General features: G+C 34.6%; 1 protein-coding gene across 3 annotated transcripts in view; it reads right to left on the bottom strand.

Annotated features, from left to right (window-relative positions):
* LOC113502870 (transient receptor potential cation channel trpm) overlaps window positions 1-20,438 on the bottom strand; it is a 221,897-nt gene that overhangs the window by 31,097 nt on the left and 170,362 nt on the right. For all 3 annotated transcript variants that reach the window (XM_026884607.1, XM_026884616.1, XM_026884624.1), the window contains 3 exons: window positions 14,432-14,588; window positions 13,812-13,959; window positions 4,078-4,267 (listed from right to left, as the gene is read on the bottom strand). In XM_026884607.1, coding sequence (XP_026740408.1) covers window positions 4,078-4,267; window positions 13,812-13,959; window positions 14,432-14,588 — 495 coding nt within the window. The remainder of the gene's footprint in view (window positions 1-4,077; window positions 4,268-13,811; window positions 13,960-14,431; window positions 14,589-20,438) is intronic.

Below are 20,438 nucleotides of genomic sequence, written 5' to 3'. Positions count from 1 at the left end.
TCCACCGCAAACATATAATCTTGACTCACGACAGACCGCAGACAGCCCTAGATTCAACCCGCAGCCATATTCCCCAGACAACACGCAATGAGGTAACTTGTTTGAATCTATTACAGGACACCTGATGTCAGCTTAAGTATCTACGCGTCAAAGCGCCAATATTGTGTTTATGAGCCAAACAATATAGTCAATAAAACTGGGGCCAGAATCGTGCTATTAAGAAAGCAGTGAATTTTCCAGACCTTCTTTTGTGAAAAGAATGGCAATTTTTCGATTTATAAAGTTGTAAAGTTGTTTATTTATTTATTTATTTTATACTTCTTATACAAACAAGTACAATGGCGGACTTAATGCCAAAGGCATTCTCTACCAGTCAACCAAGAGGTGGTGCAGAGAAACGGGAAGTGGGTGTATAATCAGAAAAGACAGTCGATGAAATTAAAAATATATACAATCACACATATACACACAAATATATCTACCTATATATATAATAGACAGCTAATACATACAATTAAATAACCGGGGAATACTATTACGTAAAATTATCTACATAAACATACATATATAATATATTAGACAAGGTGAGATTCTTGTGATGACGACTCTGCCAGTTTCATAAGAAACAATTTGCGAACCTTTAATTTGAACACATTGCGGTTTGTGGACGTCCTGATTTCGAGAGGAAGGGCATTCCATAGTAGAACGGATTGGACTAGAAAGGAAGAGTGAACAGAGCTAGAGCTATGAGAAGGACAGAGGAGAAGACGATTATTAGAAGACCGAAGGTCACGGCCATGGTTGTCGCATAAGTAACGAAAATAGGGCGTTAAGTAAGCAGGAGGGGTGGGAGAGAACAAGATAGAGTAGAGAAAAGAAAGAGTTCGTACACTTCGGCGCTCCCGGATCGGCAGCCAGCGCAGTTGGGTACGGTAAGCAGACACATGGTCGTATTTGCGAAGGTTAAAAATAAATCGAATGCAGTTATTCAGAAGTCTATCTAATTTATTTAGGAGATCTGCATTCAGGTCTAAGTAGCACACGTCGGCATAGTCTAGGATTGGGAAAATTAGGGTTTGCACAAGCATCAGTTTCGTTTTGGGTGGGAGAAAGTTCTTTAGGCGGTAAAGATTTCGTAGCGTGCGTTGTGTGGTGATATTCCACGAAAAGTTTTCAGGACATTGAAAAAATACCAAAGGTAAAAAAATTGTCTTCTTTTTACCTTTTCTACACCGAAGGATGGAAGGTAAAGATTTTTAACCACTTATACCAGTATTTAAAGTACCTATCACGGGTCGCAATGGCTCTCTTAAATACCAGCCTCGGGACATATATCCCTATTAAATTACAGTCAATACAAAGGTTCGGAAGCTTTTAATTTTAACGCATGAAGTGCCCCAATACGTTCATTCTCCAATATTTATCCAGCGTAATTCGGACGTTGAATTTTAGTCTTTGTTCAAATAAAATGAATGGATTCAAAGGGCCCTCGTATAAATACCGTTAATCAAAAAGAGCTGTGACCGTCCCGGCTGGGTATGCCTGGTCTCGCCCCTTATGGGCTGTGCAAATACTGTGGATCAAATTGTTACGAGCGATGAAAACTATTTTGTTTGTAAGAATTTAATTGGTTGAATGTGTTTTTTTGCGTGATAATTGAAATTGTTTTTTGTTTGGAATGGTTGGATAAATTGTTTTTTGTCTAAAATGTATTTTATCCCACAATAAGGATCTAACAAGTGCCGATGGTTGCTGTGGTGTTATGATCTTAATCCCTTAGTACTGCTGGTCTTGCACGCTCTCACACTTAACTACATATTTTTATTAGCATGTTTCTCATCGGGAACAAAATTGTATGAAATTACTGACATTAACACTACAAGTCTTGTCCCAAAAACACTTATTATTATAATCAGAGGTAACAAAACTCAATAATACTAGTCTATCATGGTCAAAAGTTTGAGGCATGAGTCTGGAAACGACAAACTGACATACTCAGGTCTTTTTAGAAATAACACAGCCTCAATAAGTCTATATCGATATTTTTTCAATATGACGAGAATATATAATATGAAAGTTTTTATTTGAGAAAAGGAAAGATCCCGAGAGACCACACAAAACTATTTATTTTTTGTTCGAGAGGACGGACGCTTATGTGCCTAATATTTAATATCCTTTCTTCGTTGGAGAGAAGAACAAAGTTTTAATGGCCAGTGTTGGTAGTAAAAATAAATTGTAGTGTGGTCAAATACATTATTTTTTATTTCCACATTGCAATCGCCCTTTGTTTGGGGATTGAAATAAAGGTTTTGTTTTTTTAACGACTTCATTGCTTGAGTTGTTAAAGCACTTTGGAGACCTTGTTTAAAGTTAAGGATAAAAACTAAAATTTTAACAAAATTACATTTTGATGGTCGATAGCAATATCCAACGTTTTCTGTTGTGTAAACCGATATTAAGAGCTTATTTTGAGTACCTCAAAGCAAGAAAAATCTTTCTCTTACTAGACCTATCTGTAAACCAATTAAACAAATAACATTAGCTTCAGCAATACGTGCTGTTTCGACTCTCATCCTCTTTATTCATTCCCGTCACATATTGCATACACACTCAATTTGGTACACGGGCAGTAAACTGTTGCATTTTATTTATTAAAACACTGGCTGCCCATTTTTTAGCAAGCGGTTTTATGAAACGAACTGTTTCGCACCAGTGACTAATATTCATAATTTTATCCCGGTTTGGTAAATGTAGCGTGAACATTTTTTTTATACGGGTACTGAACGGTATTTTTAATATTTTTTTTAAAATTTTGTCAGTTTAAAGTTGATTTTATGTGTTACACTGGTTTTGACGCTTAAAATAGAGTGTTAGAACTTAAGGGGGTGCCTAAGACTCGGTAATTGCAGACTTAGCGTCTGTTTCACAATCACTGATCAGCCGCTATCTGGCAGATAAATTGAAAAATTTGACGTTCTTTGTATGAAAACATCGGTCAACTAATTTTACGGAAACTTATTTGGCGGTGGTGAAACATGCCCTTAGTGAATACTCTGAAATTAGAGTTAATTTAAAGCGCTCATTCTGTAGGGACGCATAAACATTTTTGAAATAAGTGGCTATTTGAAAATGAAAAAAAATATATTTTTAGTTACCTTAAATTAATTATGTTTGAACACCTTAGTTACCTACGTAGTAAACCTACAACAACAAGTAGTTCCTATAGCCTTTAGTGGATGAATTTCAGTGAATAGGCTTAGGGAAATTATTAATTACATCGGTAGGTACCCGAGCCTCTCTGCTAGCTCAATCACGTTACGTATTAGAAATTTCTAGTTAGAAAATTACCTCCGATATGCAAAGTACAGTCTAAAATAAATGTACTTTTTAATTTATTTTTATTGAACTGTCGGTGGTTGTAACCTTTGCGACTGACTGTACTTCATCACTAGATTTTCGGGTCTCATACATAACATTCTTGCTAATTAAACTATGGATCTTATTGGGGTGGACTGAGAGTTGTTTTTTCCTTTCTATTAAGAATATTAAGACAATAATGTAGGAATAATTAAAGGTTGATTAATAAGAATTGCTTTCGTAGCTTCAGTACATTACTTCTGCTGTTCCCATGGGCATAGCAAATATATCTCATTTAGGCTTAACTAATTAGATTTGGTTTGTGACTTGAATAAAATAATTTGTTTCGTGCGTGAACATGAACTAAATATACACTTAAGTACGTATTACATTGCTTTTCATCATTTGATTGGGAATACAGATTTCTAATGTCTAAAAGCTGTTTGAATCTAGATATTGGTCACATTGGTCGTATTATTTATTTGATTTTATGCAATAAGATAATAATAAAGACTTGAAATTGAAAAAAATACCTGTCTATTATCAGATACTATCACGTGAATATTTATCAGGATCGCAAGATTGGATTCGGAATTAACCAGAGTTGTTAATCATGAGCTGAAACGGCGAAGGGGTCGAGAGTTGAACTGACTATTATTATTATTTTATAATGATAAACATATGATATTTTTTCATTTTGGTTTTTTTGGTTGTCCTTACCTGGTGGCCATTCCTGTCCATACACGAAGATCTCGGACCTGGCGATGTCGACGCGGTTCCATGTGAGTGCCAACGATAGCTGCTCGCTCGGAGACAAGTGCTGAGCCCTGAACAGCGCAGTCAGGATGACTTGATCCAGTTCCTGGACCTCGCCACCTTCTGCCCGCTCTTGGATTCTGAACACTGTGATCTGGGGAATAAGAGCGATTTTAGAATAAGTGTATTAAATAACTGTCAAGAATAGAAAGACTTGAATCTAATACAATTAAAGAGAAGATTGCATGGATAGCCGAGTGGCTAAGGTCACCACTGTCAGCGTCTGGGTGTCTGTTTTGAGTCTGAGTGTCTTTGTGCACGTGACAAACGGATTAAATTCCTTACTGTGGAAGTCGATTTTTTTTAAATAAATATTTTTTTAGACCACAGAATTACATCAGATTTTTTTTAAATATAGTGTACACCCTTACACTATATTTAGGGGGTATTTTATTCAGGAATGGAAAGAACAGCGATTTTTGCAGAATTTCTTTGCCAATAATAGATAGGACTCTTCAAGCAGAGCTGACTTCCAACATACGCTAGTCGGAGAGGCACTTTAAGAAGTAAAAGAACACCAAATAAAGTGTAGGTACGGGCTAAGAGAGATACGGAAACTTATACTAAACGTCCTGTGAGTTTTATTCTAGCGTAAAACGTACCGTTTGTTTGGCAAAATGTTTGTTACAAGCTTAATATGTGCGTCCGGATATAGAGAGGGAGAGAAGCCTTGAAAAATACATTCATTCGAAAAGAACAAGTATAACTCCGGTAAAAATAAAACAAAAAGTCATACCATCCAATTCACGTACACGCAAGGGTTCCGTACAAATACACTGATTAAAAGAAATTTGCTAAGGAAACTTTGTTATATATTATCAAATTTATAACCGCACCAACTGTTGTTTTGGTACCGAACCTTGAAAAAGAGTTTTTGACTAGACAGTATTCACCCAGCTAATAGAGTTAAAGGTTTTCAGTTAATTAGTAGTAAAAAATGTAACACATTTATCCGAACTAAAAATAATAATAATATGTATAAACAATACGGTACTTAATAAATAAAAGGACTGTTTATTTACTCTAAAAGGTTTACGTCGAACTAGGACGTTGATCCTAACTGAATTTATTGCCGAGAAGATGGCTAACGTCTAAGAAAATGGTAACAAATTAGGTTGACCCGTAGAATCTCATTACTATACCTTCTATAATAAGAGATATCATCGAAATTGGTTTTAAGTAATAGGACGAAGGTTTTGCTTCACAATGAGGTTGATATGAGTGGGTTGTCAATGGGTAATTTTGTATTGTCATGAGTTAAAGAAAAGTTGAATTACGTATTCAATATTTTTTTAGTGAGTAGTAGACCCTAGTGGAAAAACTATCTATTGTTTGTCTGTACCCATTTTGTACGTAACATTTTTAGAAATATAATAAAATGGATAATGGATCATTATAATAAAAACCCAAGAGTTTACATACATACTTCCAAAAACCGTAGCTATTTTTGTCGTAAAATTCTTTTAAATTTCATTGTTTGAAATGCTTGCGTACGAAAAAAAGCAAAAGTCTATCCCGAAGACTGACATTTATAAAAAAAATCAAATTTAAAATTAACATTTACACTTACTAAATGACGCCAAAACTGATGAAAACAGCAATTAAAAACTTTGAATGAAAACCATTACGAAATTGTATAAAAGGTAAGCGAACTTATTTTGTGAACCAAATAATATGATTACGGAATTGGCGCGAATTGGAAAATTAGTTTTTAACGAATTCCATTGGCAACGGAAATGTTGTAGACTGCCTGAGAATACCAATATTATTAATGAACCTTTTTCGTCGAAAAGACCAAAAAGTTTTAGTAATTATTCAATGTTATGAATGTGTTATTAAAGCTAACTTTTCAATGTTGTTTAATTGTAATGTATACCGTCTAAAAATTATAAAATGTTCTAAATATTTAAATAATTATGGTACTCGTAAAATACTAAAGTAAACATACACATATTTTGGAAATGTAATCCCATAAAATACTCAAAAATATGATATACTAAATGCTTTAAAAAATAATGTATGTACATTGTTATGGGCTTTACGCGTATACAGAAGTGCGGGTGTGAATATTTTATGACCGAGCGAGCTTTGTAGGGCTGTAAGGTTCATTCCACAGCTTGCGTTGATAAAAAAGCAAGCTTACTAGCGCGCGAATTTTTGTACGTTCTATATTCAAATGATAAAAAGTAAATGATTATGTATTTACGCGTGTAGAGTACATCATGTAAGTACATCATCAGATTAGCTTTGATTTAAAGGAATAGTCATATTTTTTTCCGATAAAATATATCAAAATGACGTAAATATGTCATCAAATAAAATTCGCATTTTTTTAAATTGCAATCTCAAAAAGAAAATATTCGATAAGTATTATTATATTTAGGCGTCAGTCCCAACTTATCCAATATTTCCGAAATTGCCGATTCCCTCCAATGTATACACAGCGTAACCTAACAGTAGATGATTTGCGGCCTCGGGGGCGCGATTACGTATCTCGTTGGAAATGTTGTATTTTTAGCATAAATCGTGTCTATGTAATCAACGTATCCCGATGTCATTATGAATCTTGTTGCTATGTTTACATGGCCTCCGGTTACATTAAAAAAAAAACGCTTTTGTGTTAAACATGAGCAACATAATATTAGGTAGGTTGTTTTGAAAAGTTTTAGAACGTCAGATAGATAATTTATGATATAATTAATAATAATATCGTTAAGTAGGACAATAGACGAAAAAAACTGCATTTTTCAACGTTGCACAATATCCTAATAAATCCATTCTGCCATTTCAATTGTCAGCCTGTGTGTTCTTTTTTTCAAATAATTTTGAACATTCTGTTTTTTTTTAATGCCAGTTTTATTTTCGATATTTTTTTGCAAGTCTTTATTCTACCTCTTAAATCCTTGATCCAATACTTTTTGATTCAATTTTCAACACTTTATTTTTATTCGGCCCTTACAGTTCAATTGTTCGAATTTTATGGCAAACGTGGGCGTCTAGACAACATTCAATTTTGGGAACGATGCCTCTTGATGTAAATACGGGATAAATATAGATTATAGAGGCTTTTTGTAGGCTGAACTTTCTGTGACGAAGAGGTGACAGGCATTAAATAAATCCGTTTTACAGCAAATGTATTTTAAGAAGAGAATGTTAGTTTTTTTCTACAGTTGGTAATGTAAAGTCGCTATCAGCATAATAACTGCAAATGGCTATAATATCTGGCTGCTACTTTGATGACGGAATTTGGCACTGTGACACCGACAAGCAGATTCTAATTCTGCTATTTTGATCTTTTTACACTAATGCGACAACCTTCCTCGGTGAGCAATTTTCGGGTATTATCTTTATTTATTTATGATATAAACTTCACTTTACAAAATTATACCGCAGTTAGTACAAACAGCAGCACTAAAAACTTTCATTTTAAAACAAATGTTTTATGCAGACGATGAAACAATTTTCACAACTAAGCAGAATTTTATGTAGAAAACTGTAATACCGGCGCTTGTAAACGTAGCATCGTAAATTATTTAAATTTTATCTCATTTATATATGTAGGTACCTACTTTATAAAATATAATTCTATATTTCTAAATGTAAATATGTATTTTAAAGGTCATGTATTTAAGGAAGTTTTGAAAGCCATATATTTAATAAAACTGACTTTGATTTCACCAAATTTCTTTATAAAATAATTTGTCGTGTATCAAAATTTTGTTAAGCAAGGTGAACAAACAGCTAACAATTGAAAAAAATCTTTAAGAGCAGACAAAAAACATAGAAGGTGAAATTAAAAAAAAAGTAGCCAAGGAGATGATGAATATGGCGGGAAAAGAAGGTGTTAAAACAAGCGAAGCGGCAAACCTGCTGACAAATGTTAGGTTAACCTGGGCATCTACCATCACCTGTTAAAGTAACACCCTTGAAGTTGTGGGAGTGAGACGCCGGTATACGCCATATAGCGTGCTATCTCGCTTCCACAACAGCAACACTTACTTTCAAAGGCGTAAACCGTCAGTAAGCGTTATATTTATGACTAAAACGTGTCCAGACCACGGTTAAAACTTTGTTACATCGCAGTTTATCTACATTAATTACATACACGTTGTTAAATAGTATATATTACTCTTGTTTGCTAGACAGGAGGAAGATAACTAGGAGATATTAAGCTGCTTTTGTAAAAAGAAGTTTGTTAACCAAATTATAATTCTGTGTCCAAAATTGTGATATACTCGTGGTTATGTAAGGCATGTAAGAATCATCCATATCTTTGGAAAAAGTATACTGATCTAATGCCGAACACTGACTTCTACACATTTTTATTGTAAGGTGGGAGAATCCCCATGGACAGCTGCTTCCTCGAGGGAGGAAACGAGTAGTGTCAGACTCTTATTGACTAAAACTGAACCGCTGTGCTCCGTGATCCGCGTGTTTACGTCGGTGTATGGCAATGCGTTGCAATCCCTCATACTCTGACCGACTGACATCTACACCTACAACTGCCTTCTCGACCCGACTGTCTCACTTCCTTATAAACTTTATCCAATCAGAAAAGCGATAAAATGGAGACTAGTACTTAACAAGTCTGGTTTAGCAGCCAGAGCTTATGCTTGAGCAAACTGCACAGATAGAAAGTCTTTATTCAAGGCTAAGTTAGATGACATCTGGGTGAGACAATTTTACCATGCTCTTTCTTTGAAATCTAGGACACGACCTATATTATTTTTGGCTGAAATATGCCTTTTGTCTCCATTTAAAGAAGGCCTGTTCTTTTCTTTTTTGTGCCAATTAACAAAACTAGCTAGTTTTAAAATCTGTGAAAGATGAAAGTCACGAAAATTTGTGAAAAGCACAGATTCCTGCCTGCACCGTACTAAATTAGTTTATTTAGTTGACAAAGTCTGGAATTATTTTCAAGGCCTGTGCCTTGAAAATAATTTCGAGTCTAGACGTAATTAAATGTTATATAATTATTCCACTTCTTCTTGGATGTAAATAGTTAAAAGATAAGGAAATTTAGGAAAATACTTAGATGATATATAATTTTTAAGGGAATTCAGAGCCAAATTGCAAAATTAACGTCAGTTTCAACCTCAAATCCGCTGTGGCGTAGTATGTAAGCACTTATAACTACATGTGTGTTATAAATATATAACCCGTTTAATACCAGAAATAGTATTACATACATGTAGAAGTACTTACATACTACGCCACACCGCTTACATATTTATCATTCAACCAAATACAATTTTAGTTCATTATGAATATATTGCTTTATTTAAAATTTAAAATTTTCAAGTCCTACGATACGGTTTCACCATAGTTTTATGAAGTCGCCAAAAATATTTAGTTGCATAATGATACGCCTACATACTGACAGAATACATACATTGCTGATAGAATGATATACTTTTAATCGATGATAACGACATTAAATCACAAAATCGAATCTAATTATAAGTTATCCAGCCACTTAGTAACGTAACTACCTAATTTATCTCTTTAAAGCGTTTAATTCAAACCCTTATACATAATAAATACAAAGTAACATTCGAAAAGCGCAAATAAAAGTGCAGGACCAAGAATGTCTCTCTGCGAGACGCCCAGGTCTAATGCCGCCTCGGGTCGCCTATTAACCGTGCTAACGAGGCACGCCCATCAATTGAACCGTTCCATTATACAGCATATTCGCTTTCGAGAGAAACGATACCATTTTTTAACTGGAATCTTTATTATAACGATGATTAACATTCTCCGAAGCTGTCGCCAGAACTAAAAATTTAATTCTAAAAAATATTTTAATTTCAGTAGCGATATTGAGCCCGAGGTCCTCTTAATGCAATTTCTGTCGTTTGTTAGCGCTCGTAACTCGTGTAATTAGAAATTTTGATGGAGGTTTCTTAATTGTGGAGGGATGTATAATTAGGAATTTATAATGAACTTGAAATGTATACGCGTTTGAATCTTCAAAGACAGGTACAACATGTTTTCGGGGTACAGACAATCTTTTGACGGCGTTATAAAGGTTTATGAATATACTTAATTAGAATCATACATTTTTTTTTTGTAAAAATGAGTTTATGTCATAATTTCATACATAAACACTGTATGTAGTTTGACCAGTAAATATAAAAGCAATTCCACTAAAACTGCGCCAACGGACTTACCAAGTTTGCAGCTGCGGACCTACTTAAGCCTCTTTAACAAACTACCCGTTTAAAATTTTGATATAACTTACGCTACGAAGCCGAGAGATTACAAATACTAATTCATTACAACATTAACGATGAAAACATTCTAATTAGTATAAATTTAATGGAAATTGAGCCTCCCTGAACATTATCAGATTCCTCGATAAAGGTAGCAAGATAATTAAATATAACATTGATTGTAAAGAGTGCTACAGGCAACAATGTCCAATCATGCATTTTATTAACACTAATTAATTAATAAAATATTCCATGTAATCATTATTCGTTTTTATTCAAGAGCCTTCATTTATTTTGGTAAATATTTTTCAGGAAGACTCATTAAATCGAGATTGAAATATGTGAATTTTGATTTCGTATTAATTACTCGTAATTAAATCATTGATCATATTTCCAACGCTTCACATTAACTTTGACCTATTAAATTTTTATTGAACGATTATATTATGTATCTGAAATAAAAAAACATTGCTTCGCCTACCTATACTAAAAACCTGTAAGAAGAGGTAAGCAGAATGGAGCTATTTTCTCTCTCTCTTTTTAAGGAGAAAAAAAAGTAATAATGAATAGCATGATCACTGACTATCAACATCTGTTCTAGTAGTCAATGGGTGCTCAAGTTATACCAACCTCATGAACTTGAAAGATTGTATCGAACAGTTCACTGTTCACACGGTGGACATATTGCAAGACATTCAAGATGCATTCAGGCACCTGAATGACTGAATAATGCAAGAATTTTTCTGATCGTGTTGAACTGACTAATAAAAAAAGATTTGTTTGGTGTAAATCCGAATATATTTAATCTTATAAAGGTTTTAGTAGAAGATTCTAAGGGACTACTTTTATTTTGGCATTTTTGTTCGGAAATACCGAATATAATTATTTCCAGTGGTTATTTTTAGTGTACAATTGAGACCACTACTACACACATGCACATGGTTATAATTACGAATAAGCTCAAAATTCATGTAACGTCAAAAGCAAGAAAATATTCTTGGTATAGGTGTTTTAAAAATAGTCCTAAAATAACAAGGTAGGTACTAGTTATTTTGTAATGAAGTCTTTTGAAATATTTTTATTTAAAGAGAAAAATGCTGGGGCTCAATCTGGGTCAACAGAAATTGAAATGTCAAGACTTAGAAAAAAGGTTCCCCACGATGAAGGTGGAAATATTTCATTATAACGAGATGCGTTCTCATTGTACTAGCTGTGCCCACGACTCCGTCCTCGTGAAATAGTGATTTCGAGAAGCATTTTTGGATGTTTTCAAATCAGGTAGCTTTTTCTGTGATTATTTTGGACAAACGCAGATCCATCGTTTTTCTTTTTGTCTTCATCATTTTTTTTTTGTTCTTCATCATTGTTTTCGGATTGTAAGTTTATTCTTAATCCATTATTTATTACACTATATTATACATATATGTAAATGCGATTTTATCTGATACTTACTTGATTGTCAGTCTATGTTCAACTCGTAACATTTTACTATTCATCAGCAAACAAAACTAAAATGTATCATGTAAATGCTCACATTCTGTTAGTAGTAGTAGTAATATTTAGTTGAATAGTATTGAACTATTCAACTCAAACCATCAGGTGTTTATTATATTAATTACAATATCGTTTAAATAGCAACAGAATCTTGGACTTAATTACATGCAATGCCGGAGCTTTTGATCGGAAGCGTCAAGTGACGGCAGTTAGACATCAATGAAGGTTTAATCAGTGAAGAGATAAGCGATAATTATATAGGCTTTAATAGGTTTCCATGTAATAGGCATCGCTTTCCAGAGATGGTATATTCTGACTACCTTAGATGGATGCTTTACATTTGTATCTATTTATTAGCAACCCTTTGTGATCTGCTATCAAATAATGTCCGGTTTGACCACCGCCGCCGCGTCAGCATATCCTCATTAAGTTTGCGGTTGCAAACCGTTTCTAAGTAAATAGTTAAGTCAAGTAGTTGTTTTTAGAGCGTTGGCGCGGATTGCATAGGAAATTGTTTTCGTTTCGACATGTTACGTGACTTGATGCGTCATTTCGAATCATTTGAGAGTGACGATGAGTTTTGTGCTTGCATGTTTGTCAATGAAAAGGGGTTGGGCGGAATATAAGATTTATATTTTTGTCAAATGCAGAATGTCAAACTGCGCTGTGCTGTTAAATATTATTTCATATTTTTTTGCAGTGTGATCGATGATCAGGTGATTCCACAGCCAACAGACTCATGACCGAAAGGAATAATGTGCAATGAATAAAAACATCCTATGTAGTACTAAAACTGACTGTTCGCATTTTTTACCTTATTTCAAAATAAGGTAAAAAATGCGAACGAGTCCAATACAGGTGCCGTAGCTAGCCGTAAGGTTTAACTATTGAAAGTTAAACGCAAATACAGGGGTTTTCACTCGCGGTAATGTAGGCACGCGCCATATTTTTATTTTCTACATTCCTTTTAGTACTGCAGTTAACATTTGCCATAGCAATTCTATTTCGAATTACCTTTGATATTTAAGATGGCGATAAAAGTAATAGAAATATATCGGCTGGTTCATTCAACGACTGGATTAAAATGTTTCTACTTCAATATGTCAGTAGACTACTTTGGAAAACAAAAATTAAAGGATAATGAAATTAAAACAACGGAAAATTACGTTGAAAACAAAATCCAGTAACAAACTGAAAAGTAAAAGGCTTACTTATATCCATTGACATATATAAAGAAGCCCTTATACCTAAAAAGAAAGCTAATGGGTATGTCCCATATTTACCAACATTAGAATTTTTCCTTTGAACAATTCCTTAAAAGCAATAGGAAGGTAATGGCTTCAGTATTTATGAGTATGATACGCATAACAGCGAGAAAAATAATCATATTATTTCCGCGCCATATTACGTGGGATCAAATGATTTTTCAAAGCTGAAAGGCTGGGGTGTAATGTTCAGATAAATTTATATTTAAGAGGAAACAAGAAATTTAAAAATACGTAGACGGAATAAGAGAGTTACTTGGAAACGTAATTTTAACATGACAGGCATGTAAGTAGCTTTAATTTGAAGACGTTATTTTAGTATCTACTGGCATCCAGTGTGCTCAGTGGGGACATTAGGGCCAATGCCTATCGGTCCAATAAGGTTGTCCAAAAGGGTTACCGAGGTCCCGGTAAGCAAAGAGTAAAATAAAAAAACATGGGTGGATTTTAGTCAGTAAAAGTCTGACATTCAATTCTGCTTAATCCAAGCTGGAGGAGGCGTCATGATTTTTTTTCGTCCAGAAAACACAGAGCTAATTGTCCGAATTGCAACACGACGCCCACAGAAGTGTTGATCTCAATCACTCGGATATCCGCGCTATCAATTACTATTTTATCCTAACAGTTGTCACTTATCCATATCTCATCGCATCTCCAGTGGACTTACCAGGTTCTTCTTCCTGGTGCACTGCAGCAGTTCCCCGTATAGCAGCTCGGCCTGCTGCAGCCCCACCTCGAAGGTCTTCTGGATGGTGCTGATAAGGTAGTCTCGCATCGACTCCAGGACCGTCTGCTCGCCAGTCTCTGATGCATACCTGGAGAGATGAGAAGGTAAATAATGAACTCAGTTAATATTCTAACATATTTCCCAGTATGATTCATCATATTCATTTACCTTTAAAAAAATAACCCACATACTTAAGAAGTCACATGCTCTAAGGCAACCAGCCGCACTCGGTGGATTTGGCGTGCTGTCAGTCTTTACTAACAAAAGTATTTTTTGTAAAAACTTGCCTGAAATGCGAGCAGTCGGCCAAAGCATTAAATAATTATTTCAGCAGTCTCTAAGTTTTTTGGCTACGAGATAATATAGTCTTCTTTAAGATAAAATGATTGTCTTTGTCTTATGACAATTGTAACTGTACTGATATTCGATTCGTCGTTTAAAAATTACTCTAGAGCAGTAAAACTATTTTAATGTTTCTGTAATTACCCCAAAGTTTAACATATATTTTTTGCTTTATCCTAAGAAAACAAAACCTCCTATGAAATTTTTAGGATACGCACTTATGAACGAAGGCGATGAGGTCAGCTGCTCTGCCGCTGCCATCGCACACGACGACAGGCACCGGCGGTGTGTCGGTGACATACTCTAAAACTGCTCTCACAGTATTGGTACCACCTTCTATCACCAGGCAGACCACGGGCGTGGACGAGTGGGTGTCTGGAACCAAACGGAACATGATAATGTGGCAGTCTCTTACATTAATAAAAGAGATAGATGATGTTGGCTGATATGTATATGAAAAATATATGTCAGTTTAAAAGTACAAAACAGAAGCACTTTAAACAGGCGCCTACGAGCGCTTCCTTATAAGGGAGACGGCGTATTACATGGTGTAGCGGGCCATCCTTCTTCCACAACTGCAAAGGTCTTTAGCCATAAAAGTAAAAGGTCGTTGTAGGTACTGATCCACGTACTACTGTGATATCCTAGTTGCCATTAAAAAAAAAGATTAAACTAATCTTATCACCCCATTGAATAAATACATAGGTATACATTGATAAATCCCTCCTCAAATCAGCCTTTCCGCGTAAGCTTTTGAAAATATTTAATATTCAGATATACATATAAATAATAATAAGTACTACGATAGTAAACAAAGATTTCTATACGTTTTAAAAAGAAATAATTTTCATAATACATTGAAATTTGTGTGGATCAACACTCTGCCAATATTGTGGATAACAAAATGCCTCCCACACGTTATCTAATAAAAGTTTAAGACACATCACACCTGTCTATGCTTTATGACAAATGAAACCTTTATTTCCTGCTATAAAAGAGGCTTTTTACGTTAGTTTTATTACTTTCGGATGAATAGAAATTTCCTTTAAGTGTTTTCGGATATACGACAGAGTTAAAGTCATTGTGTTTATAAAACTAAATAAACAAAGGCTTTTTATTTACGTTTAGGATTAAAATACTGCAGTATCTTAGCTTCGTCTGTATATTTAAAGTATAAAATGACGTAAAATGAAAATTTCAAAACATTTTATAGGCACAGTTTATCTGTAAGTTGCCACTTAACTTTTTGCTTTTTTCATCAAAATCTTTATTATTAACAAATTATTATTATATTATTTAACCAGAATCCGAAAAGATTTTTAGCTCATGCCACAGACCCATATGTCACTAAAACTTTCGCATTTCTCTACCTTCTTGAACTAAACAAAAGCACCAATTAACGGTTACACAGACTGTATACGTGATAGAGGTACATTTTGCAATGATTGCACTCGCCGTGCGGTCGACCGCTTTTCGTGGTCTGTGACCGCCGCGTCCGAGCCGCGTGACTGTGACAGAAAATGGGAAGCAGACGGACAGATACGTGGATAGTAGAGAAATGCATTCATTACGTTATAAAACTGGACAGAAATAGCAACTTTGATAGTCTTGCTAACAACTTAAAATACCCACGTTTTTAACTTGTTCGAACTCCAATAAAATTTTATGAAAATCGGTCCAGCCGATTTATAGTTGTAAATTGCATTGTCATCGGGTTTGAACCGACCCTGAAAAATCAGAATGGTAGCTTAGCTGCTCTTTTAATCGGCCTCAAAAAATTATCGAGCAAACCAAAAAACTTATTTTTGCGTCGGAGTTAAAAATAAATAATGTAGAGTAACTGGACGATATTTAACACAAGAGTAAGAAATACTTGTTGGTTTCACAGACATAGCAGACATTCACTTAAGGATCACATAAAATAATTAAGAACTTAAAATTAATAATTAATGAAGAACGCTGTTGACGTCGCGCATTAGTTGACGAGACCACTATCCGTGTAGTCATGTAGCTGTAGGTGTTGTTCTAAGGATCCACTGCAAGGACTTACTAATGATTAACATTCATATAAGATTAATAAATAATAATGATGTAAATGTCCACCACCTAAGAATTGAAGTTAAAGAATAAACGGAATGTTTTTAAAAAGAAGGTTGTTATAAAAAGCTAATGAAGTAATAAAGTGTTTTAATATTTATTTTTTAATTAAGATACTAAGGATAATAATATGGGGTTTCCGTATTAGAAATCCTCTGGGTTTCTTTCACTTATTGTTGAAGTGTAAGGTCGATAAATTAAATAGTTGCATAAATAAGTTGAAGAACATTGAGCCCGAAGATTGACCACTCACTATGCCATAGCCCATGAACACAGGTGATTCGAAATTTTGACATTTCTGCTGAGTTTTAATAAAATAATATTGTAAGATAAAGAAGAGAACGAAAGTTTAATGTTATTTAGGCACTAACAAACATAAAATGCGATAAACTTTTAAACTATTAGACTGTCCAAAAAGGATTAAAATTCATTCCGATCTCTTATTGTTAAACATGATATTCTGATTACACTGATCTAAAAAAAAAATACCGACTAATTACGAAGACAATATAAAAAGCTTCAAAAATATAAACTTTTATAATCCGATACGAATGAAATCTAAGTGACGGTGTAAATGAAAAAAAAATCAGTCCAAAATATCATTTCTAAAGTTAAGTAGACTTCGGCCGGGTCCGGTGTAACATAAATAAGAATTTAATGGGTATTCCCACGTACACCCCCCCGGGATTCGCAAGTTAGATAACTCGGGAGCCCGGGAAAATCTTAGATATTTCTATAACAGATTATGCTTTATGTGAAATGAAAGTTTTCTAAGAATTTCTTATCTTTTTCTCCTTCTTAGTTATTTGAGACGGAAATTTGAAATTAAATAAGTTGGGAAATCTTTAAAGGTAATATTGTGGTCGGTATTACCTAACCTAACTATTTGTAGCGTATGTAGGAAATTAAATCGACCAGCGAGGATTTAGCAAAGCTTAAAGGATCAAATGACGGATAGTTCAGTTCATTGTTTATAAGATAATCATTTAGGAGACACGGCATGAATATCATGTATCTACAAGATGACTAATAACGAGAAAAAAATTGATTACCCCCACACATTTTAAATGGCTCGACAGATTTATGAAACATGTCTAAGCACAATTGCACATCATTCACCTTTAATACAAAACAAGTTAAACGGAAATCGCACAATCCGTTCGGAGGCTACGATGTCACAGACAGACAAACTTATAACACCCCTCTTTTTGCGTCGGAGGTTAAAACATTACCCTTTTACTAAGCAATACCTTTTATCTTAGAAAAGCTATTAATAAACACAGGTACGTGTCTGTACGTTGCATAACATATTATTATACATATATATGTACATTATTTAACCTTAATACGAAATAAGGTGCAAAGACCCTTAGATGATCTCGTTTCGTTATAATTTTAATTAAAGTGACCCTTCTACTTGTTATGAAAATATAATAATCTTATTCATGTTATTTTATTCGAACAAGCTCAGCTCATTTTCGTGACAGATTTTGTCATACAAGCGCCAAATAATTCGCAACTTTGGACTTCAAAGGAATAAAAGCAAACAACGTAATCAAAATAGGCTACTAAAGGCTCTTTAAAGGTTAAAATATCCTGCACCGTTTCTTGACTGCTCCCCAGTAGTTCTACTGCCGGGGGCATGCCATCACCTCGTCATCCTAACCGTTTTTTCCCAACTATGTGGTCGGCTTCCAGACTAACCGGATTCAGCTAAGTACCAGTGTTTACAAGGAGCGACTGCCTATCTCATCTCCCCAACCCGGGCAACCTGGTACCCCCTAATTAGACTCACGGAGGAACTCGTTATGACAAAGATCACCCATCTACGGACCAACTGCGCCAAGCGTAGCTTTACATGACATTCTCTATTTTACTATCGGTCCACCAAATTCAAGGGCGATACACGTTAATTATAAAACCAGTGAAAAACGGAAGAGGCTCATGACTCTGAGGGTTCCCTTTATAGGCTAAAGAAAAACGAAGCGTTAGGATGTATACGTTACTTAACCTGAATTTTTATTTTTTGTATTTATTACGGCAATTGAAGTACATAATCTGTGAAAATTTCAACGGTCTAGCTATCATGGTTCATGAGAGAGCATGGTGACGTAATGACAGACGGATTGACAGACAAACAGACAGCGGAGCCTGAGAAAAAGGGTGCCGTTTTAGCCTCTGGCTACGGAACCCTAAAACTAGTGATAAACAAGCAAACTTCATAGTAAGCGTAAGTAGGTTTTATCACTACCCGCCACACATTCAATCCGGATCGGTATTTTATCAATTTCTTCACAAAGAAATTCACCTAAAATCCACTCTTTATGACCATAATGTAGGATTTGGGGTAAAACCACTATACGCGGCGGTGAACTGGAAATTTACGGGGATAGTGACAGTAGAGCAGGCTTATGGGGAAAAATAGGTGATAATATTTATACTTGTTTATTGCAAATGCTATATGTATGTATGGCCGTAAACTAAATAGGGTGGCAGGTTGAATAATATTTTTTAGGATTATTGGCTTGACTCAATTTTAGATATTTAAGTAAGTACAGCTAACTGGTTGGTAGTCATATTGATAAACAAACATATTTGACTACTCGGATAGGTGAGTGGTTGAGGTCACCACGCAAAACCCACTGAGCGCGACGTGTCGCGGACTTCATCCCCGCGTAGTTCAAGCGTTTGCGTGATGCACGAATGCTTGTCTTGAGTCTCTGCGCATGTGACTTGAATATTTGTGAATGTCCCACAGTAAAAGGACCAAAAAGTTGGGAGTCGTTTTTTGGCAGAATTGGCTATTGGCGATCAACGCGTAGGACAAGCATTAGTGACTTTGGCTTGCCAGTTTAGTGCATTCGAGGGATTCGACAAAGAATGAGGCCTGTTTGTATATTCAAGCACTGTTCTATTAATACTAACTTAAGATACCAGTCTACTGCGTTACCTTTCATTATTCCTTTCACTTGTTTTCCAGTTTCTAATCTTTTATTTCTATTTACATTTTATTCTAATTTAAAGAAAGCACTATTTATTCTTTTATTTGCATTCCCCAAATCCTTTTGCTAATACTCTCAGACAGCATTACTTTAGCGATAAAGAACTGTTTATTACGAGTTCACGTTATCTGAAATTGAATCTTATAAACCGTAAGCCTATGAGATTGTCAGCGGCGGGATAAAGGCTGGAGTGCATTGTTGGCAATGGAAAACGAATTCTTGGAAAGGAAACCTAAATTGACTAGATAAAGAAGTTTTCATTGAAAAAAAATATACTGAATTCTTGTAATATGTATTCCATTTATAAGTCGCTAGATGAAAGCGATTCAATTCTGCCTTGTTACCTTTTACAACTTAACCTCCTTTAAAATTTTGATCAGTTGACGATAATTTTGTAACGGATTGCATTTTGGTTTGTTTTAAGATTTCCACTAGCGGTTTTCTAAAAATCTAGTTTGCGCGGTGAAGCAATATCAAAAATATTAAGCGGTAATTAAATAATTTGTAAAAGCTTATGGTCAAAGCGACTGCCAATGTTTCGACACAAGACGAAATGAAAAGCTTCTCTAATACCATAAGTACTCTATCACTTCACACGAAATTAAATCATAATCTAACTGCAATAAAATATATTTTTTCTCTAACCCCTTCAGCCACTAAGATTATGGAATAAATTCGAGCCATCTGCACGTGGGAACGAAATCCAAGCAATCTTTTATGAAACCGGTGAAGCGGCTAAGACTTATGAAAAACAGTTATTCGAGGAGATTAGAATTTAATTTAGTTCAGTAATTTTCCGATTTCAGCTAATACGGTTTAGTTGTGATTTACTGGGAGTCTGCACTTAATGATAGTGCGATATGCTTTTGAGACTGAAGGAAACATGCTCTACTTATTTTTTTCGGAGACAGTTTTTGTCCTATCAGGACGAAGACTTCCATATTTTTTTAAATCTGTTAATCTATTTTTGAAGATTTTTGCTATTTGTTTACTAGAATTGTTTTAAATAAGACTATTAATGGGAAATATCGTTAGTACATAATTTATAAATGAGTGTAAGCCATGGCTTTCATAGCTTGCAAACGTACATATATTCTTCCAACAATGATAAAATGTAGGTAAATGT

This window comes from Trichoplusia ni, chromosome 2 (assembly GCF_003590095.1).
Source record: "Trichoplusia ni isolate ovarian cell line Hi5 chromosome 2, tn1, whole genome shotgun sequence".
NCBI lineage: Eukaryota > Metazoa > Arthropoda > Insecta > Lepidoptera > Noctuidae > Trichoplusia > Trichoplusia ni.
Note: the sequence above shows the minus strand (reverse complement) of the source record. Positions and strands in the feature narration are given on the sequence as shown.